Below are 24,304 nucleotides of genomic sequence, written 5' to 3'. Positions count from 1 at the left end.
AGGCTAACCCAGATTGTCCGCTATAAGAGCAAAAGTCACAGTTTTCCTTCTTTGCACGCCCACAGGACGAGGCGTGTCCAGGTAGCACACCGCGCTATATAACATCATGTCACAGGAGTCTTCGTTACTTCCATATTGTATGTCCGCTTGGAACATTTGCGATCACCACATGGGGTAAGCCAAAATAAAATAAAAAAATAAAAATGATTTATATATTAATGACTTGTTTGCGTAGCCTACTACGTAGTAAGGTTAGTCTACTTCTTAGTCTGTGCTTTCTGGTAAATATTACAAACCATCAAAATATTATATTTTCTATATAGAAATGTGAATATGGGTGACAGTTTTTTTTGTATTTTTTAAAAAATGTAGGCTATTTTATTTTATCCATTTCCGATTATAGCATGTCATATTTTAATTGGTGCCTACACTTAGCCTACGTTTATAACTGGTTAGGTAACGTGGAGGCGGGATGAATGATGACTTATGTAAAAACACCAACATGCTAGATAATAAGAGTAAAGAAAAAGTCTTTTTATGAGTATTTACAGGTCCTATAGCTTATTTATAAGAATATATGAGCGCAATAATATAATTTTCCTGTAATTAATCTGTTATTTGCACCATTACCATATTTTTCATCCTCTCTCCGCATTGAATAAAATACATTATTACATTTCTGAAAATAGATTCTTCAGTTTTTTTTTTGTTTTGTTTTTTTGCTATATACGCTTATTGTGTTGCCTTTAAGGTTCTTTGCACTCTCAGAAAAAAGGGTTCAATGGGGTGCTATATAGAACCACAGGGTTCCTGAGTCAATTTTATAGAACACTTTATGGCAAAAAGGTTCTATATAAGTAGAAATTTCATGATTACATAATACGTTCTTGTTTAACTAAACAAAATTAATTAATTAAAACTAAATCCATAAAATTATCCCATGGGAATCCACCTGACAGAACCATTTTAGGTTCTATATAATCATTTCTTCTAAGAGTGTGGAGATTTAAAAACATTTAGATTCTTCAGATGAGGGTTTGATTTTGAGGTTCTTAAAGCAACAGTACAATGGTTGTTTAAAAAATAATAATAATTCAATTATTTTAAAAGATTGTAATTGTGAACTTTATTTTTTAAATGTGTACCTCCTTATGAACCAGATTGTTCTCTTTATCTAGCAACACAAACACTGCGCTATCACAATGAAAGAAGAGCCAAACGGTCAATCGGCAGACCCTCCACCTTACTCGCATGGTGTGTTCTCTGTATTCACCACACACTTATATTTACATTAATTAAGTTGACAAACACTTTTTTTTTCTTCACACAATTGTGAAAACCTCACTTGTTATAAGAGCCAATGATATTTGTAGTAAGCAATGTCAGTATATACTACATAGTCTAATTTGTAAAGTGCTGGATCATTTAGAATGAATTATTTAGATTCTGCAGACACCTTAGACTTGCCCTGCCTTTTCCTTAAGTAAACATAAACCCCTTTTCCCCAGAGGTGATACCTGAGGGCTTCGTCAACCTAGCTTACACCCAGGATGAGAAACCTCAGGAAGACACACCACAGGAGGAGTCCTCTGCCAAATCAAAGGGCAAAGGCCTGTTCAGGTAGAAACAGATTTTTTGTTTTTTTTTGTTTTTGTGAGAAAGCATTTGTCTAAAAAAGAAAAACTGGGCGCATTTGATTTGCATTGGGTTTTGTAATTTGGCTTTGCAAGTAGATTAATTGATAAAATAAAGAAAAAATGTAATACGGTTTCAGAATTTAATCAGATCCAGGGGAAAAAATTCCCCCAAAAGTGTCAAAATATCAGCGATATTTACAACGTTTTTAAAAGGATAGTTCACTCCAAAATGAAAATTAGCCCATGATTTACTCACCCAAGTCCTAGGTGTATGACATTCTTCTTTCAGACAAATACAATCGGAGTTGTATTAAAATATTTCCTGGCTCTTCCAAGATTTATAATGGCAAAAAAGTCCATCAAAGCGCATCCATCCATGATAAAAGTGCTCCACACTGCTCCGGGGAGTTAATAAAGGCCTTCTGAAGCAAAGCGATGCGTTTGTGTAGAAAAATATCCATATTTAAAACTTTCTAAAGTAAAATAACTTTTTAAACGTTTAATGTTTAGAACAAATGCATCGCTTTGCTTCAGAAGGCTGGACATTTTTTAATATAACTCCGATTCTATTCGTCTGAAAGACGCCTAGGATGACTAGGATGACTTGAGGGTGAGACAGGCCAGAAATCACGAGATTTTATTATAATATATTTATTAATTTTTATTTTATTATTTTTTGAGAATTTATTGTCATATGCATGTGTTACACAAAAGAAAAGCTTAAAGAAACCTGCCCAATATATAATTACAAAATTTACAATAAAAAGTCAAATATAAGTATAAATCTGCAGCATGAATGATAATGATGTGTCATTACACTGTCTATATATATATGTCCTTGTTCAAGATTTGTACTGAATTAGTAAAAGAGTATCCTTGAGTAGTATGCATAAGTCCTTCACTCTCCATAAAAACTATATTTAGCCTGAGGACACCGCCTATAAGGATTAAACTGACCTTTAGTTAAGTTGTTTTAATTTTTCACACTTTGATACCATCTACTGGACGACAGAAGCATAAAGAGACCATACATGGGCACAGTTATCAATTCTTCAGTAGTTGGAGGAGGAGCACCAGTGATTTTCTCTGCACTCCTTATAAGTCTTGGCAATTATGTTTGGTCCTCTAATGCTGTTTCCATACCACACAGACAAGCTTGTTAACATTTTTTCAATACTATAGAAGTTCATAAGGATTTTAGATGGCATATTGAACTTCATCAGTTTTCTAAGGAAGTATTGCTGTTGTGCCTTCTTGACCACTTGAGTGGTATTAAATGTCCAATAGTAATGGTAAAATAACAAAAATAAATCTAAATCTAAAAAGTGTTTATAAGCGTTCTTTGGTATATACAAAATGTTCAAGAAAAGTTTGTGCTTGTGTTGTATCCTTCCAATTTCTCTTTGCCATTGTCAGTATTCTCTGTGAAACCAAAGTATTTAAATACATTTGAATATAATTAAATACATCTAACAGTCAGATAATATTTTAACCCTCAGAGAGTCTTCGGTCACTTCTGACCGAAAAATTTTCTGTTTTGAATTTTAAAAAATCACAGCTTCATCGGAAGGTTATGATACTTGGTGACTTTTCTGGCATTAGGTATGTGTATGCAAAAAAAAATTGAGGTCATGATCCGAGCATGCCAAGTGGTCGTAAAAAAAATAGTCACACTCAGTGCCTTCGGTCAAAAATGACCGACCCATAGGAAATGAATGGGAAATTTACAAAAACACAAAAATTCTCTGAATTTTTGTCTGTACAATCTACAAATCGGCCACGATTCTAAAAAAAAGTACACCGCAGTAAAGGGGTGACACTCTACAACATCAAGAGTGCAAAAAATTCACACCCACCCACACACACACACACATAGAAACACACTTTTATACACATACACACCAATAAATTCAGATTACAAAAAATCTGTTTTGAATTTTTAAAAATCACAGCTTCATTGGAATGTTACGAAACTTTATGACTTTTCTGGCATTAGGTATGTGAACACAGAAAAAAATTGAGGTCATGATCCGAGCATGCTAAGTGGTCGTAAAAAAAATAGTCACACTCATGGTCTTCGGTCAAAAATGACCCCCATAGTAAATGAATGGGAAATTGACAAAAACACAAAAATTCGCTACAAATCGGCCACGATGCAGAAAAAAAGTGCTCAGCAATGAAGGGGTGAAACTCTAAAACATCAAGAGTGAAAAACATAACATAATTAATAATTATAATTAATATATATATATATATATATAATTAATATAATAATTATTAAAATTATTAAAATAATAATTAATAAAATGTTATAAACCTTGGCAAAAAGTATTATTTGAGAATTTCTAAAAAAATACAATCAATCCACATCTTAAAAGTAAGTAATTTGGTCCAAAAACAACTAGAATTCACAAGCATCTCCATTTAGAGCTATTACAGGCATCTAGTGGTAAACCCATGCAATAACATGATTTATTTAATTTTATGTTTAATAAATTGATTTATTTTTTTTATTTTTATTTTTTTTCTGAAAGCCTAGTCTCTATTTTAACCGAAAATACCGCATAGAAAAATAAAAATAAAAAATAATAATAATTAAAAAAAAAAACATTATTTTCAATGGCAAAAAATGGACTATAAATATTGCATAAATATTAATAAGTTCAATCAAATTGTCTCAAAATACTAATTTAAAAAGAATAAATATTATAGAACAAAAATAAATTGCATTGGTTTTTACTGGGATGGAGGAAGTTTCATTTTTAGGTGTCCGGTCACTTCTGACCGGGAAGGCACTGAGTGTGACTGCTAAACGAAGACTCTCTGAGGGTTAATCAGTTCTTTTGGCGATATATTTTAGGAAGGAGGCATCAAGTTTGCAAACCCATGGTCTAACATTTTATTTCATATACTATTTTCAAAATATTCTATTTTGTTTATGGTTTAGACACCGTTTTGACTGTATTAATTAATTAATTCAGTTAAAGTATTTGACATAAATGGATGACTATGTCCCTCAATATGGCTTTTTATAAAGGTAAAAAATGCCCAGAATGTAAAACTAGAGGGCTTTTTCTCATATGTTCTGTTTAAATAGCAAAAAGGAAAAAAAGCCCAAACCGAAGAAAGAGCCGGTGAAAACAGTTGGATTTTTTCAGCTGGTAAGAATGTGCATCTCTTCTACATCACACAATTAATTTGTAGCTTTTGTAAGCAGTGATGTAACATGCGATGACACACCTGAGGGCAGAAGGCATGCGTTTGACTCACGTTTGTCGTTGGCTTGCAGTTTCGGTATGCCACCTGTCCGGAGGTTCTGCTAATGCTGATCGGCCTGCTGTGCGCAGCTGCACATGGGGTTGCATTGCCTCTCATGTGCGTGGTGTTCGGACAAATGACTGACAGCTTTGTGATGAGTGGGCAGCAATATAATATGACAGGTAGCCTATATTTAATAGTACAACAACACAAATAAGGAAACATCCATGTGAACTAATGACATAAGTCCTTCTCAAATATCTGAAAGTCTGTCAGTCCTGGGCTGATTTGAGTTGCTAATGTAAACTTTACTCTTAGTGTTACAGTTCAGCAATTATTTCATAAATATTTACTTAAATGAGGTGGTCTGGAACTACTGGTTTCAAGAAATGTTTCTGCTAAATGTTTGCAGGCAACTCTACTGGAAACTTCACCCTCACCCTCACCAACACAACGTGTTTGGCAGGTTCCCCTGAAATAGGCATTGAAGATAAAATGACAAGGTGAAGAGCCGTCTGGTGTCAGATTCATTAATAATTTACAGAAGTTTCCTAATTATTTTTAACATCAGTCCTTAAGTTTCTACCTTTGGTTCATTTCTTTGTTGATCTTTAACGTAAGCCGGTGGTTTGTTTACACAGATATGCTTATTACTTTGTTGCGATCGGTGCTGCGGTTTTGCTCCTGGGAACATTCCAGGTAATGCTTTTCCTGCTAACTGCTGCGAAGCAAACAAAGAGGATCCGGGAGAAGTACTTTCATGCCATCCTCCACCAGCAGATGTCATGGTTCGACACGCATCCGATCGGAGAGCTGAACATTAGACTTACAGAGTAAGTGAATTGCAACCATGTTCCAGACTCTTGTTTCTGTCACCTGATATGTTCTTGGGTTACATTTCAGGTGTTTAATCTGGTGTATGGATCTCCTTTTTTCCCTCCCAACGCAGTGATATAAACACAATCAACGATGGCCTCGGGGACAAGATCTGTGTGTTTGTCCAGTTCTTCTGCACATTTCTTACTGGTTTCATCATTGGTTTTATCTACGGTTGGAAGCTGACGCTGGTCATTCTTGCCGTCAGTCCCCTCTTAGCAGGATCGGCTGCTGTTTGGTCTAAAGTATGTATAAAGCTCCTTGTTTTGTTTTTTTTTGTTTTTTTTAGATCAAATGGTTTCATGAATAAACCTATACACAATGTATATTATACCCTACACAATATATTGTATAGAAACTTTATGATACATACATATATCGTGTGTGTGTGTGTCTATATATATATATATATATATATATATATGTGTGTGTGTGTGTGTGTGTGTGTGTGTGTGTGTGTGTCATAATAATTTGGTTTGGATTCAGTACATCACTAACATACTATATATATGTTAGTAAACAAAAACTAAACATAAAATGGCCTTTTCTACTTTTTTAAAACAGTGGTTTACTGAAAAAATTGTGCCTCTGTCTTTAAATACATTCAATTATAATGAAACTTTTCTTAAAGCTGCAGTCCGTAACTTTTTTGGGTTAAAAATGATCCAAAATAAAATTTTGAGTAAGTATAACCAGCCAGTGTTCAAAACTATCTGCTTGCCTTATAGCTCGATTCAAAACATTCAAAATGTTTTTAATTCCAGTGGTTTCCGTGGGAAATTCGAGCATGTCTTTGCGTCATTATGTCACATCTGTACACATTAAGAAGGTGTCTTGGCTAGTAGGCTATATTGCGTGTGAGGATGTTGGAGGTGGAGATTTATAGCCTTTTCTCACAGCACTTGATATAATTAAACTAGAAAGGTTCAAACGACAAATCATCAGTGACAACTAGAGATTCACCCGTTGTAAAATGCAAAAGACTTCGGACTTTGGAGTGGCTACAGAAAAAAAGAGACTGCAACCGGCCCATGCGAGAACAAGGATAAATATCAGAAAGGCATTAAATGTAGTCATGCAATGCTGATGTTGTTAACATTATCAATTTGAGAACAAAGTATAATTTGCACGGTTTGACATGATATGATAAGCGATCGTTAATCAGCATGATTTACTGCAATGCTTTTTTTCCCTTAGTTGGTCAGAACAAAAGTGGATGTTACTTACTTGTTCAGATTACATTTTCCAGTGAAAATTCTTATGTTTGTCATACTTCCAAAAAGTAGAATCTGTGATTCCGAATGACTGTATCCACACCGGCGCGGTGACTGACAGCCGCTCATTCTCCTCAAAACATTGGATTCATCTGTGACGTGCCGAGGCACAACCCACGTAAAGTTGATAATTACGCGAATAACTGCAATTGCAGATTTCGAACAGAGATGGCGACAAAGAGGAAAACCTTGGACTGCAGCTTTAAGGATAAACTAAAGCCCAATTTATACTTCTGTGTCGAACTTACGCCGTAGCTACGTCGTAGGCTGTGTGTAGCGCGCGTACCCTTCGGCGTACCCTGAAGCCTGTTTTATACTTCTGCGTCGAACTGCCGCCGTAGCTATGTCGTAGGCTGTGTGTAGCGCGCGTACCCTACGGCGTACCCTGACGTGCACCTCTCCAAAAATGTAACAACGCGTCAATTCTACGCGGACACAAGCGCGGTGATTGGTCTGCCAGAACCCCTCCCTCGGGGTTTCACATGCTCCCTAGGTGCGCGTCAACGCGGACAACGACACAGAAGTATAAATTAAAACCAACACGTTGCCTACGGCGTATAGGCTCCGGCCTAGGTCCGACGCAGAAGTATAATGAGGCCTTGACGTGCACCTCTCCAAAAATGTAACAACGCGTCAACTCTACGCGGACGCAAGCGCTGTGATTGGTCATCTAGGACCGCTCCCTCGGGTTTCACATGCTCCCTCTGCGCGCGTCAACGCGGACAATGACACAGAAATATAAATGAAAACCAACGCGTTGCCTACAGCGTAGAGGCTCCGGCGTAGGTCCGACGCAGAAGTAGCCTATAAATCAGCCTTAAATCTCTGCAAATGCTGTAAACTAGATCTAAAACTAAACTTTTAGATATAATAATCTACGCTCAAATAACAAATTGAATGCAAACATGTAAATTGCACATACAGCAGTTTTTGCATTAACTTCTCAATCTAATTATAAAATTATGTTTCTACTCCAATTCATTGATGAAATACGTAATCATTTATTTTACACAGTGGCTGTCATAACTTGTTTTCATGACAGACTTAATTAAACATAGGCCTACATTAAATAAGATAATAGATAATGAATATTTATGCTAAAATAGCGCATAGCTATTTTATGCGAAATTCTCCTCTCCTGTTCGTTTCTCTGTGTGTGTGGACACTGAATGACTCATCTGACATGTAATGCTACTTGGCATCTTGTTTACAAGCTGTTTTGTTGATGTCTTCCCGCATTTGAAACACTGATTGAGCGATTACACGAGATATGATCAGTAAGGTTTAGCCTACTGTATCTTTCAACAAACTTTCAGATGTTCATTCATGTCTATTTTGATCGCATTCACTCGCGCTCCGTTCTGCCACTTGAACTGACTGAGGCGCCTATAGCGATCTGTCGCGCGCCACACCAAAGAGCGACAAAACAGCATTTATTGTTTGAATTTCGTGATCAAATTGACAGAATTTGAAAGATGATACTTTGTTTCTCACAGAAAGTAACAAAACACAGAGAGTATTGCTAGTATTGGTGGTTAATGGTTAATAGGCTAACGCTGTATTGATAGTGTGCACGTACCACCGAAGCGACAGACACGTAGGCTACCGAAAATTCGCAGTGCGAACCTGTCGTGTAGGCTACAATATTTTATTTCAATAATTCATATTTTATAAATGTAATTATTTGATTTGGCTTCAGTACAAATACAAATGTAGGCAGGCAAATCAAGTTAAAGGGATAGTTCACCCAAAAATGAAACTTTTTGAGTGAAATATCCCAAGTTGTAGAGCCCAAGATAATATCTTACTTTTCTGTCATATCTTACTGAATCTGTTTTCCTACAGATTCTTGCCACCTTGACCAGTAAGGAGCTTTCAGCGTATGCTAAAGCAGGAGCAGTAGCTGAAGAGATTCTGGTCGCTATCAGGACTGTTGTGGCTTTTAATGGACAGAAGAAAGCAGTGGAAAAGTGAGCACATTCTGTACCTTTCAATCATCCAGTTCACAACAAATTTGTCACTTAAATGTGAGAGATAAGATTGGGTCCTCTAAAATGTGAAGAATGCGACCGAACTGTTTTGAGTGTGTGTGTACAAAGAGACAGTTTTCTGTGACAAACTATTTTCTGTATTTTAGGTATGAGAAAAACTTGGTGGATGCAAAGAACTTTGGGGTAAAGAAAGCTATAACCACTAATGTGGCCATGGGGTTTACACAGTTTGTTATATTTGGCACCTATGCACTGGCATTTTGGTATGGAACAAAACTGTCTGTGGACGAACCGGAGAACTACACCATCGGAAGGGTCATCACTGTAAGTTTTTTAAGACTTTATCTGAATTTCTGAATAAAGATACAGCAGGAGACACTTTTTTAATAACCACTTACTTTGTTACTTTTCAGGTTTTCTTCTCTGTGATGATTGGCTCGTTCTCTTTAGGTCAGGGCGCTCCAAACCTGGAGAGCATCGCCAAGGCCCGGGGTGCGGCCTATGAGGTCTACAAAACAATTGACATGGTACAAACTTTCAATCTGTGTTCATTCTTCATAATAAAGTTATTTTTTATTACATGTATGCCCATATTGTTGTTCTGGATGACTGTTGCAGCCTCGTCCCATTGACAGCAGTTCAAAAGAAGGTCACAAACCAGACCATGTGAAAGGAGATATTGAATTCAAGAACATCAACTTCAGCTATCCCTCCAGAAAAGATGTGAAGGTACAGCAGCAAATTTTTATAATTATTTTTGGATTAATTCGAATTAGTGATAATTATGTTATGGCTGATAACCAATAAATGGCTTTATTAAAATTAGATACTATTTTTGTCTACATACAAATAAAATGTTATAATTCAAAATTCATCATTTAAATAATAAAAGATAAGTAGGAAATTGGATATTCATTTTAAGATTTGCATAAGATTACTTTTAAAGTGTTAATAAATTACTTATTTTAATAATTTTGGTAACACTTTGGTTTAGGGTCCAATTCTCACTATTAACTAGTTTCTTATTAGCATGTATATTACTAGTATATTGGCTGTTTATTAAAAGCACATGTTAATGCCTTATTCTGCATGACCATATTCTACATCCCATAATCCTAACCCAATACCTAGTTAATTGAGGAAAAAGTCATAGTTAATAGGTACTTAATAGTAAGAATTGGACCATAAATTAAAGCTTGACCATCATTGTTTTCTATCGACCAATACTGATACATTTTATGTCTGTAAAATTGGCGTATTATCGATATGGTGATAATATATTGTCCAGTCGTAGAAATGGTGTTATACTGATGACTGATACAATGTGTCCCATCGCAGATTCTACAGGGAATGAATCTGAAAGTGCCTCATGGAAAGACCATTGCTTTGGTTGGAGCCAGTGGCTGTGGGAAAAGCACGACAATTCAGCTTCTGCAGCGGTTCTATGACCCGGATTCAGGAGAGGTAACACTGATATGCCCAAAGAATCTTCTAATGAGCAACCATAAATCATTTCACCTCTCAGTAAAAGCTGCGTTCCTTCAATGCTTCACGTCAGTCAAAATATGTTGTCATGAAGAACTTAGTAGTTTATGAAATGTGTACGGTTGTGCAGGTGACTCTGGATGGTCATGATATCCGTTCTCTAAATGTGTGCTGGCTGAGGGAGAACATGGGTATCGTGAGTCAGGAGCCTGTTCTTTTCGGAACCACCATCGCAGAGAACATACGCTACGGCAGAGAAGACGCCACTGATGAGGATATTGAACGAGCCATTAGAGAGGCCAATGCCTACGATTTCATTTCCAAACTACCAGATGTGAGTAGTGTCAAATTTTAATAAAAAGGTTTTGACTCGGTTCTACCCCTAAAGTTATTGAATACTGCAGAACCAAAGATTTCATTATGATATCAATAAATTACAGTGTCTAAGAAATGGAAATGCAGAATATATCAGCACCATATTTGTTAGTGTTTTACAATCACTTTGCTACTATTTTCAGAACCTTGATGTCATTTTTCACAACTCTAGACACAAAACTCAAAACGGTTATCACTTGTAACACAGGCTGTCTAATGTTCAAAACATTGCATTGTGCATTCACATCTTTAAAGAAATCTTGCACTTGCACAATCATTGGTTCGAAAAACAAATTTACTGTGAAATACCATTGAAACATAACTGTAGATCACCCACACACAAGCAACCGATAGTTTCACTGTGTCATTGTTCGTACAATCATTATACATTGTAGAGCAAAATAGGTGATACAGGTTTCATTATGGTACTACATGTACAGTAAATACATCTCTGTAAAAGTACTGCAGTAGTAGAGAGAATACTACAGACACAGTGGAATCATTGAACAAAGTTTGTAACATATTGATGCAAAAAACTACAGTACAATCACAACATAAGCCGCTTTCCGACCGGAGGAACCTTTTCACAGTTCCTAGAACTATTGGCTAAAGTACCCGGATGTCGGCGTGTTCGCACCGCAGGAACTAGGAACGATTTTAGTTCTAGGAACTCCATTTGGAGGAACTAATTTAGGTCCTACTTCAGAGTAGGGTCTAAACCAGCACTATAGGAACTTCCCATGACGTTAGTGTACGCTGATTGGCCGAACGCACGCGGAACACCAGCACCCGCCATTTTTAAAACAGCTAGAATGTAAACACACAGATTATAGCCTTTATTTATTCCAGAAACTAACTATACAAACATGGAAAACAGTGATAGATGGGTCTCTAAACCTTTATGCTGAAGAGAAAATCCAACGCAACTTTGAGGGGACCAAGCCAGTTTATCTACCCAGCTAGCAACACTGGACATCAACCACACGGCATAGGCTAATAACCTTTTTTTCATATAGGCCTACTGTCTACTTTCTATAACAGTTCTATCTAATAACATATTAAACAGTACTGTGACAGATCGCTAACTAATAAACACAGAGAATAAGAGTATTGTTTGCTCTGGCGTTCTCAGCGCCGCCAAAATAAAGGTCCGTCGCGCCGTCAAAATAAAAGTCACCGTGTTTGCGTCACTCCCTTACCCCTCCTACCAGTTCCTATGGCCACTTGGCCAGTGCGAACGCAAACAGCAAAACCGAGTTTGGGGGAGAGTAGTTCATAGAACTGTTTAGAAGTGGACAGTTCCTATAACTAAGTTCCTGTAACTACTTGGTCGGAAAGCGGCTATAGGTTTATTTGAATCAAAGCAAAAATAATTAGCTAGGAAATAGAAAAGAAAAGACAGTACTGTAAAACATCAAATGCAGTGTTCCTCAACTTGCTTGCTTGTACTGTAAGAAACAAAACAGGAGTGATTATCTATACAGTGCAGTACTGTAAATAGTCTGAAAAGGTGGTATAGTATTTGGGACCATAGACACAGTGTCTGATGAAGCATTATGATAAAATATTAGGCTACATCCATGGATATTGTAGTCTAATTGGTTCATGCTCCACGCTAATTGGTGACAATGAATCTCGTTATCTTGGAACTTTCATGATTTACAGTAAACATGGAAGATTGTTTGTCTGTTTCCATACAACTATGCATTAAGAGTAATGCAACAGGTACTTATCATTTTGAGCAGTTGTATCAATTGATAGTTAGATCATTGTAAGGAAATGAATAGACACTCATTTGAAATGTAATGTGTGAATTGCCTTTTGAAATAGTAGTACTTTGATGTTAAGTTGTGTCATATTGAACCGGTGATTTTTGTTGAATGAACAAATGATCTAAGTTTTATGTGTATTGTATCCAAGCAATTGAGAAAAGGGTTAGAGTTTTGAAAAATGTGCATTTTGATCATTGGTTGTGAGTTTTGTGTCTAGAGTTGTGAAAAATGACATCAAGGTTCTGAAAATAGTAACAAAGTGATTGTAAAATGTAATATAATAAAAAAAAATGCATACACATTTCCCCTATTTTTACATTTAGATTACCTTTTCCACCATCTAATGCTCCCTCAGAGTTAATCTTTAACAATAATAATAATAATTTAGTAACACATATAATCTACAAATGTACAAATTTCTACAAATTTGTCATATGGTGGGATGCCTAAATTTAGTGTTTACTTTTTTTTAGGGCTGTCAAAAAATTAATCGCGATTAATCGCATCCAAAATAAAAGTTAGTGTTTAAATAATATATGTGTGTGTACTGTGTATAATTAAATTTGAATATATAAATACACACACATGCTTGTATATATTTAAGAAAAATGTGTAATTTATATATAAAAAAATTATATTTATATAAAATATAAATTATATATAAATATATACAGTATATGTATGCAAATATTTCTTAAATATATACATGCATGTGTGTGTATTTATATTTACAAAATAATTATACACAGTACACACACATAAATTATGTAAACACAAACTTTTATTTTGGATGCGATTAATCGCGATTAATCTTTTGACAGCCCTACTTTTTTTTTTTTTTTTTTTGACAAAATAGACTTTAGTATCGGCCATTTATCAGTTTATCAGTGAAATTAATTATCTGCTTCCCTTAGGTGAATCGGATTTCACCAAGTAGAACAGGTTTCTGGATCAACATCTTTATTGATCCTGGAACAACATTCCAAACAACCAATCAGATTTGAGGGACATTTTCAAGTTTACAGTTCATGTCAAGTTTAGACTTACAGTCAGCATTAGGTGCTTCTACATCAGTGTTATTCACCGGTCATTTCCCTCTGATTTTAGCGATAACTTATGGGTAGGGTTAGGTTTACAGGTAGGGATAGGGTTAGGACTACATTTTCCGACAGGACACAACAAAATGTGTTGATCCAGGAACATGTCTTACTTGGCAAAATCACGGTGATCTCTTAGGGATATAGACCAGAATTTTAAATGGGTGGATCTCTATTTAAATGAGCATTTTAGACTGTATGTGTACTACACTAGTTGTGTTTAGTCTGAAAAGGGGTTAAATGTTTTAAAATTTGTTTTTCTCTGAGATAGAAGCTAAACACTATGGTTGGCGAGAGGGGGGCTCAACTCAGCGGGGGCCAAAAGCAGAGGATCGCCATTGCTCGAGCTCTCGTCAAAAACCCCAAAATCCTCCTGCTGGACGAAGCCACATCAGCCCTGGACACACAGAGCGAGTCCATCGTTCAGGCAGCTTTAGACAAGGTAATGCAAAACAGTTCTCTCTGTGACACGCAGGAAGGACATTTGCATGAGTACTGGAAAATATATAGTTGCAGTTGCGAATACGAAGATCTTTTATTACAGTTTTTGGTATGGTAACAAAGTTTGGTAACACTTTATTTTACAGTGTCCTTGTTACGTATGTTACATGTACTTACCATAGTAAAAAGAGTAAATTATGCATAATTACATGTAACTAACCCTAAACCAAATCCTAGTCCTACCTTAAATCTATAGTAAGTATATGTAGTATTACTCAGTACTTAAATGTAGTACTTAAAACCAACAAAACTGCAACACTGCGATAAACAAGCGATAAATAATTGTGTGTGTTGTTTCTTAGGCCAGAGCAGGACGCACTACCATTGTGATTGCACACCGCCTGTCGACTATTCGTTCAGCAGATATAATTGCAGGATTCAACGACGGCAAAGTGGTGGAACAGGGCAGTCACAGAGAACTCATGGCCAAAAAAGGAGTGTACTATTCTCTCGTAATGCAACAGGTACATGTACGTCTCTCTACATGGGAGCTATCTCATAGTGGGACAGGACAGAACTGACTTTATGAATTTCTCTGCTGTTGTTGCCGAAATCTGTTTTTTCAAATACTTTTAGCAATATTCTTACTCTTTTATTTTGCTTGCTAAACTAGAAACCATGAAATTAATCACCTTTATTTTATTCTATTGACAGCCGGTATTTTTAACAGTAATACCAGTAAGAAATAATACACTTTTTTATTATTATTTATATTACTTGAAAGGTTTATACATCTTATAATATTTTTATAGTTAGTAGAAAAAATTTGTCAACAAATATTAATTATATATTTATTTAATAATTATATATGATTATAATATAAAATTATATAAGATGTAACTACCTTTCAGAAGTTTGTGGTCAGTAATTTTTTTTAATGTTTTTTAAAGTCTCTTCTGCTCACTGAGGCTGCATTTTATTTGATCAAAAACACTGTCAAAACAGGAATATTGTGAAGTAATTTGGCATTTTAAAAATTTTAATTTTAATTTTCAGCAGCCATTACTCCACATGATCCTTCAGAAAGCTGCTTAATATTTTGGAATCTTTTTTTTCTTCAGGATTCTCTGATGAATAGTCAGTTGAAAAACAGCAATGATTTGAAATAGAAACCTTTGGTAACATTATGAATTTTTTTTCTTTTTGTCTGTTTTTCTTTCACTTTTGATCAATTTAATGCAACCTCTCTGAATAAAATTTTTACTTTCTTTAACATACATTTTTACAGATCCCAAACTTTTGAATAATGTTGTGTGTGTGTATTGTTTGCAGTGCCATGACAATATAAAAGTGTGTGTGTGTTGTTTGCAGTGCCATGACAATATAAAAGACGATTATAATGGAAACAATATTCCCGTTATAATATCACACTTAATATATTGCCTATGCTACATAGTATACACAATCCTGAATCCTTTACGGGAAGGTCTCTCACAAGAGAGCATCATATTTGGGTTTCTTTGGCATAACGTTTTTTTATTTTTTTATTTACATAAACAGACTTCAGATAGACCAAGTGATGATCTTGATGCCAATGAAGATGATATTCTGAATGTTTCTGAGGGAGACACCGGTGAGGAATTTTCTGACACAGAGACTCCCGAAGTAGGAGAGGAAATGAAAATGGAGAGTGGATCCTTTAGAAGAAGCTTAAGACGTGGCAGTGAGAGACGGTCCTCGAGAAAGAAGAAGAGCAAGAAATCCAAAAAAGACAAAAAGGTACATACTCCACAATCTCCACTGCTTTGATGCTATTGAGAGTTCATAAATGGAGTAATTAGATGAATTTAAAAATTCTCTTGTAGGAAACGGAAAACGTTCCAGAAATTCCTTTCACTAGAATTCTGGCTCTGAACAAGCCGGAATGGCCTTACCTGATGGTGGGCATTCTGGCCAGCCTTGTGGGTGGAGCTGTTTATCCCTGTGTGGCCATTCTGTTTGCCAAAATTATTGGTGTGAGTGTCCTTTGTCTTTATTCATACATCTGAATAAAAATCTCTATTGTGTAAATTTTTGCTTCCTGCTCATCTCCCCATGATATAATCGTCTGTTTTTAGGTGTTTGCAGAGGTCGACCCTGACGTAAAGCGACAGAAGACCATGATGTTCTCGCTCTTATTTCTGCTAGTTGGAGCAGTGGCCTTTATCACTTATTTCTTCCAGGTGAGATTTTTGTTGGGTTTTTAGTGGCGTTCGCTAGCATTTCCATTGCTTTATACTTGTGGTTAGTGGTTAGCTTAGTACTAAACTTCATATTAGTATTAACCAACCAGAAAACCTAACAAGCAAACATTTTTGCACATTTAAATCTAGTGTGCATATGGGTTCAGCAAGATTTTGACAATGTTTTTGAAAGAAGTCTCTCGTGCTCATCAAGGCTGCGTTTATTAGATCTAAAATAGTTGATGATGTCTAAATATAAATGCGAATGTAGTGTAGAATAAAAGCAAATTATTGTACTTTAAAACACTGTTTCAAAAAATGATACTGTTTTACGATTTCTTCCAATAAATGCACACACACACATATATACTGCTGTATGTAAGTTTCACATCTGTTGCTCTTTCCTCTTCTAGGGCTTCATGTTTGGTAAATCTGGGGAGCTTCTAACCATGAGGTTGAGAAGGCAGGCTTTCAACGCCATGATAAGACAGGTACGGCACATTTCCTGCATCTATCACTCATCACTATATAGCAGTAATGCAGTTGAGAGCTAATCTGGCAAAAAAAAACAAATGGCTATTGAAATGATGGGTGCTTCATCCTCAAGCCTGTGTCTCTTAACAGGAGATTGCCTGGTTTGATGACAACAACAATGCAGTGGGAGTCCTGACCACTAAATTAGCCACAGATGCGTCTCTGGTTAAAGGGGTGAGTGGAACACAGTGATTTGCCATCAGAACCAGTAATTAAGCTTTCACTGTGGATGCAGCCTGTGTTTTTGGCTCTGGTTCATTACATCCATCTCTTTAAACCGTTATAGGCCTGGCTGAATCTGTTTCTCAGTCGTATTTATGTGAGAGCTAATCCATTTGACTACAGCTTCTGGTATTAATAGTGCAACTTTATTTGAATCCACAGGTACATATATATATATATATATATATATATATATATATATATATATATATATATATATATATATATATATACTGTATGTGAAGAGTTCAGATGCAAAAGCCTCTAAGTGGCATCTGAAATTTTCTTCTAGAATGATCATTTTTATCAAGCTCATATTTTCACTTAAAGGGTTAGCTCACCCAAAAATGAAAATGATGTCATTAATGACTCACCCTCATGTCGTTCCAAGCTCGTACATATTCTGAACACAGTTTAAGATATTTTAGATTTAGTCCGAGAGCTTTCTGTTCCTCCATTGAAAGTAAATGGACGGCATACTGTCCTTGTCCAGAAAGTCAATACAGACATCATCAAAGTAGTCCATGTGACATCAGTGGCTCGATCTTAAGTTTATCAAGCGACGAGAAAACGTTTTGTGTGCAAAAAGTAAACAAAAATAACGACTTTATTCCACTATTCATTTCCTTCTCTCTGAAGTTCACGTAGTGTTTTTGCGTAGCGCGTCTGTGTTGTACGTCACACGCATCACACATGACCAGCGTCGGCCAATAGTGAGCCTACGTGTGACGTACAACACAGACGCGCTGCGCAAAAACACTACGTGAAATAGCCCGAGGCCCAGAGAGAAGGAAATGAATAGTGGAATTAAGTCGTTATTTTTGTTTACTTTTTGCGCACAAAAGTAAACAAAACCCTTTATTTTCACTTAAAGGGTTAGCTCACCCAAAAATGAAAATGATGTCATTAATGACTCACCCTCATGTCGTTCCAAGCCCGTAAGACCTCCGTTCATATTTGAACTACATGTCAACTAACTCTCACTAGAGTATTAGTAGGTTAGGTTTCGGGTTAGTAGAGTAAATTGAGTAGCTGCTAGAGATGCGCGGATGGGCTATTATTTCATCCGCAACCGCATCACAAAACTCATCATCCGTCCGCCATCCATCCGCACCAACGTTTTTGACCAATTTTCAAAACCGCACCCGCCCGCCATCCGCTGATTGTATGTATACATATATTTTTCATTTGATTAGTTCAACCGCCCACCACCCGCCCGAATTTAATTAAAATATTATTTTTCGTCACGTCATCCGCCCGATCCGCGGTTTATCCGCGGAGTCCGCGGCTGTAACCGCCAACCGCGCATCTCTACTACTAGCTGCAAAGTTACTTATAGTCAGTAGAATGTCTAAAGTTGACCATTGGAATAAAGTGTTACCATTTCTTCTTCTTATAAATGTTGAAAACAGATGTGCTGCTTTATATTTGCATGGAAACCAGATTCTTTAATGACTAGAAAGAACACATGCTGTACAATAAGATCCGTTGTCCAAGTAGCTTGTTTAGTTGTGTCTTTTTCTCATTTCTAGGCAGCAGGATCCAGATTAGGACTAGCCACAAACACTATCTGTGCTCTTGGCATCGCTGTCATTGTGGCGTTTATCCATAGCTGGCAGCTCACCTTGCTCATCCTCGCCTGTGTCCCCTTCCTCACGGGGGCAAATTTCATCCAGATGAGAGCCATGGCAGGACACACCACCAAAGACCAGAGTGCGCTGGAGATGTCTGGCAAGGTACGGTACCCTGGTCATTGACCCTTTTTTTGATTTGGTTTGAGAACAGTGTGATTCAGTTTATTCTGTAAATGATTACGTAAGATTAATTGGTTGCTGATGGTATCATTTCCAACTCTTCTGCTCAGATATCCACAGAAACCGTTGAGAACTTCAAGACGGTCGTCGCATTAACCCGTGAAGAGGTCTTCTTCCGAAAGTTTATTGACAGCCTGCGCGAGCCATATAAGTAAGTCATTTTTTAAGACTAAAATACTAAAACCCCTTAATAGAGGGGTTTTCAAACTGAAGTCCAGGGACCACAAGGAGGTGCTAGAGGGCAAAAGATAAAATGTTAATTTTAAATTCTCATGTTAATTTTAGTTTCATTTTAAGTAATTCCCTTATGAGTTTTTATTTATTTAAAGTTAATAACTTTAGTGTTTCAGCTAGTGCTGGGCAAAGATTAATCGCGATTAATCGCATCCAAAATAAAAGTTTGTGTTTGCATAATATATGTGTGTGTACTGTGTATAATTATTTTGTATATATAAATACACACATATGCATGTATTTATTTAAGAAATATTTGCATGTATATACTGTATGTATTTATACATAATTTATAATATATATAAATAATTTATATATATATATAAAAAATATATATACATGCATATGTGTTTATTTATATATACAAAATAATTATACACAGTACACACACATATATTATGCAAACACAAACTTTTATTTTGGATGCGATTAATCACGATTAATCTTTGCCTAGCACTAGTTTCAACTTAAACTTATTTCAGTTTATTGCCAAGGCAACATTTCAAGTAATCCCATTTTCAACTAATATTTATATTTTATTGTATTTGAGCTTTATTTCAATTAACAGAAATTAGTTTTAGTTAATAAAACTGATAATAACTGTGATAATAGGGTTAACTAAAAAAAATTAATTACTTTTTTTTATTATTTTTGAAAATATTTGTGTGAAATGTATACATGTATATTTAATAAATATATACTTTATTTTAAAAATATTTTTATATTTATTAAATCTAAATATATTTAATAGTTTGCTTTGACTTAAGTAAAGTATATCTGATTATTTAATTTGGAAAGTCTTAATATTTAACTCATGCATTATAAATTAGTCTTTATACATGAAAATATATAAATACACACACACACACACACACACACACACACACACACACACACACACACACATATATATATATATATATACAATAATTGACTAAAATAGATAAATAATACTAAAATAATACTGCTCACAAGAGTATCATTATTATATTTGTGGGCCATAGGCAAAAACTATTTTTTGAAATCTCTAAAATGAAATCTTAAATGGCTAATTTTACGCGATGGCAAAACTTTGAAAATCCCTGCCTTAACACACGCTCAGTTAACATCAAATCTGATTCAGCCAAATCTTACAGAAAGCAATATGTGATATTTCAGATCTAGCTTGTGTAAAGCACCCATCTACGGAATCACATTTGCCCTCGCACAAGCCATTCCTTACCTGGTCAATGCTGCAATCTTCCGCTTCGGAGCCTGGCTTATTGCACGCTGTTACACAGAATATGAAAATGTTTTCCTGTAAGTACAGTTTGTATGAAGGATTTATCAATGTTTTTTTTTTTTTTTGAAAATCTCATACACACTCTATACCGTGTTAATGTGTTGGTTCCTCTCCAGGGTATTTTCTGTGATTGTCTTTGCTGCGATGAACATTGGCCAGTCCTCATCATTCGCTCCTGACTTTGCCAAAGCCAAAGCAGCGGCTGGGCGGATCTTACTGCTGTTAGAGAAGAAACCAGCCATTGATATCTATGATGAGTCCGGAGACCGACCAGTGAGTGTGACATTTGGAGTTTGGAGCATGAAGCTCTCAGAAGAAATTCAATTAAATACAAATGAAATAATATTCTTTGTCCTTTTTTCAGACAAATTTTTCAGGGCATGTTGAATTCCGAGATGTCCAATTCTCCTATCCAACCCGTCAGAATGTGAAAGTCCTGCAGGGCCTGAATGTATCAGTGTCTCAGGGACAGACTCTGGCCCTGGTGGGCAGCAGTGGCTGTGGGAAGAGCACCACCATTCAGCTTCTAGAACGTTTCTACGACCCTGCGGCAGGCCAAGTGGTGAGTTCACCGGGTGCTTTTTTCAGGTCTAACCCATTATGTTGGGTCAAGTGATCAGTTTATGCCTGATTTTGTTTTTGCATGTTGCGCAGTTTGTAGACGGTAATGACACCAAAACTGTGAACCTGGCATGGCTGCGCAATCAGATGGGGCTGGTGTCTCAGGAGCCCATCCTGTTTGACTGCACCATTGCTGAGAACATTCAGTATGGAGACAACAGCCGGGACGTCACCCAGGAGGAGATCGAGGAAGCTGCGAAGAAGGCCAACATACATAATTTTATCCTTGGCCTTCCAGAGGTATGCATGATGTCTCCGTTAATGTGTGTGTGTGTGTGTGTACACATTTAGCTTTACAAACATGTACACTACAATTTATTTGATCAAAATATAGTAAAACAGTAATATTGAGAAATATTATTAATATTTAAAATAACTGTTTTATATTTTAATATACTTTAAAATGTAATTTATCCCTGTGATCAAAGCTGAATTTTCAGCATCATTACTCCAGTCTTCAGTGTCACATGATCCTTCAGAAATCATTCTAATATGATGATTTGCTGCTCAAGAAACATTAATTATCAATGTTGAAAACAGTTGTGCTGCTTAATATTTTTATGGATTTTTTTTTCCGGCATTGTTTGAATAGAAATTTCAAAAGAACAGGATTTATAATATTATGATTACAACATTATACATGTCATTACTTTCACTTTTGATCAATTTAATGCATTCTTGCTGAACAAAAGTAATAATTATTTTTTTTTTAAATGAACGGTAGTATATACTGGTAACACTTTACAATAAAGTTCCATTTGATAAATTTAGTTAACTTGAGCTTAAAAAAAATACTTCTAAAGCATTTATTTATTTGAAATATTTCAACATTTACTAATACATTATTAAAAATCAAAGGTTGCATTTGTTAATATTGTTTAATGGACTTAAACTTACATGACCTAACAATGAATGATTAATAAATTCTATAACAAATGTTTGTTAGTTAATGCCAGTTAATGCAATGCTAGTTCATTTTAGTGAATGCATTAACTAAAGTTAAATATTGGGACCTTATTGTAAAGTGTTACAATTATTATATTATATTATATTATATTATATTATATTATATTATATTATATTATATTATATTATATTATATTATATTATATTATATTATATTATATTATATTATATTATATTATGCTCAAGGCCATCCATAAAAACTGTGTTTTCATCATCTATATACACATGTTATATCCCTTCAGAAATACAACACTCGAGTTGGAGATAAAGGCGCTCAGCTGTCTGGAGGACAGAAGCAAAGGATAGCGATCGCTCGAGCTCTGGTCCGCAAGCCCAAAGTTCTGCTGCTGGACGAGGCCACGTCAGCCCTCGACACAGAGAGCGAGAAGGTTTGTAACACATGTAAAGGCTGTCGCAAAGATATTTAAAGAGTATGTCATCATCAGGTTCATGTGATTTGGTCAAAACTGTTCCCTTTTTGACGCTGTTCGGACAACATGTGACCCTGGACCACAAAACCAGTCACATGTCGCACGGGTATATCTGTGGCAATAGCCAACAATAGGTTGTATGGGTCAAAATTATCGATTTTTCTTTTATGCCAAAAATCATTAGGCTATTAAGTAAAGATCATGTTCCATGAAGATATTTTGTCAATTTCCTACCGTAAATATATAAAAAAAGATATTTTTGTGAGTGAATGCAGCAAAATCGCGAACATAAATGGACAACTTTAAAGGAGATTTTCTTTTTTAATAGTTGTATCTCGGCCAAACATTGTCCTATCCTAACAAACCACGCATCAATGGAAAGCTTATTTATTCAGCTTTCAGTTGATGTATAAATCTCAATTTCAGAAAATTGACCCATGTGACTGGTTTTGTGGTCCAGGGTCACATATCGTTAGCCTCATAGCATAATTGCCTAAGTCATATTTCAATGTCTTTGGAAAACCAGAAGAAACAAAAAATGACTTAGGCAATTGTGCTGAGGCTAACGATATGAACTTCTGTCTTCAACCAGCAGATGGCACTTTTGCTAGTTTGAACTTGCTTTTAGGGAATGCCTTGAAAATCCTAGATTTACACTGTACACAACCTGCCTTATCACATTTAGAAAAGGAAACAAAAGAAGATCAAACCTATGAATCAAGTCAAGAGATTTCATTTATAAAGAGCTGCTTTAAATATGCATTTACTATTATGTGCTCTTCATAGTAAATTTATGTGGACCAAAAAAAAAATGAAAGTTTTGACCACTTCTTTCTTTCCTGCTATACAGATTGTGCAGAAGGCTCTTGATGACGCTCGGCTTGGCCGCACGTGTATCGTCATTGCCCACCGCCTGACCACCATTCAGAACGCTGACGTGATTGTGGTGGTTCAGAATGGCAAGGTGACTGAGCAGGGAACACATGCCCAACTCATGAGCAAGCAAGGGGCCTACCACGCTCTGGTCAATGCACAAGTATCTGCTCACTAACTTCAACTCCCTTTGATTGAATCTAGTGTTTGTATAATCTAAAATGAAAGGCACTTGAATGGTTGCATTTAAATTGAAATGACAGTTTATGTCTAAAAATGCTTGTTTTTGCGTGAGTTCATTTTAAGAAGCTTACCATCAATATCTGCACAATATTATTTGAAAAACAGCATTTAAATATTGAACCTCTTTTTCTTTGCTCTTTGCTTTTTGTGACTTTGTTACAGCTCATTGAAAAGATACTATTCTTATATAAAACGAGAAAGATGTTGTATATCTATAGATTTATTTTTCTCAAATTTTATATACAAATATTTTGTATTGTAAATGTTAAAAGTAGCCTAGTGCTTATTTATTGTACATAAAACAATGTACAGTAAAACTCCCTTGACACTTTTTCCCCAACAAGGCAGTTACACATGTTTTGCAGGTTGTATGAGTTTGTACAGTAGACATAAACCCTTTGAATGTGAATATTGGTTCTCTGCGCATTGCACAAGTGTTTTGTTCCTGACCTCATGAGCGCGTGGGGGCGCTCGTGCTCGTGGTTTGAGCCTCCAACATGTTGGACCTTTTTCCCCACACCGGCTAACTTTACTGTCTCTCGGAGTCGGACAGAAACGGCTACTTTATTCTTGTATTGTGTCTGATATGTACTGTTTATTGTTAAGATGATTTATTTTTTTCCCCGATATTTTAATAAAAGTAATTATCAATAATT

At 35.7% G+C, this 24,304-nt stretch overlaps 1 protein-coding gene across 1 annotated transcript; it reads left to right on the top strand.

Moving 5' to 3' along the window:
• The first annotated feature begins 53 nt into the window (after window positions 1–53).
• On the top strand, window positions 54–24,304 carry abcb5 (ATP-binding cassette, sub-family B (MDR/TAP), member 5). The gene is made up of 29 exons (XM_081387949.1): window positions 54–174; window positions 1,179–1,254; window positions 1,509–1,620; window positions 4,735–4,798; window positions 4,927–5,077; window positions 5,308–5,398; window positions 5,537–5,728; window positions 5,845–6,016; window positions 8,891–9,015; window positions 9,183–9,360; window positions 9,450–9,563; window positions 9,655–9,765; window positions 10,375–10,500; window positions 10,652–10,855; window positions 14,037–14,207; window positions 14,569–14,730; window positions 15,767–15,985; window positions 16,072–16,221; window positions 16,324–16,428; window positions 16,842–16,919; window positions 17,053–17,136; window positions 18,717–18,920; window positions 19,049–19,149; window positions 20,391–20,531; window positions 20,631–20,787; window positions 20,879–21,076; window positions 21,169–21,375; window positions 22,344–22,490; window positions 23,383–24,304. The coding sequence occupies exons 2-29, from the start codon at window positions 1,203–1,205 to the stop codon at window positions 23,581–23,583; spliced, it is 4,017 nt and encodes a 1,338-aa protein (XP_081244075.1). The 5' UTR covers window positions 54–174; window positions 1,179–1,202; the 3' UTR covers window positions 23,584–24,304.

The sequence above is a fragment of the Scardinius erythrophthalmus genome, assembly GCF_964197995.2.
Source record: "Scardinius erythrophthalmus genome assembly, chromosome: 16".
Taxonomy (NCBI): domain Eukaryota; kingdom Metazoa; phylum Chordata; class Actinopteri; order Cypriniformes; family Leuciscidae; genus Scardinius; species Scardinius erythrophthalmus.
Note: the sequence above shows the minus strand (reverse complement) of the source record. Positions and strands in the feature narration are given on the sequence as shown.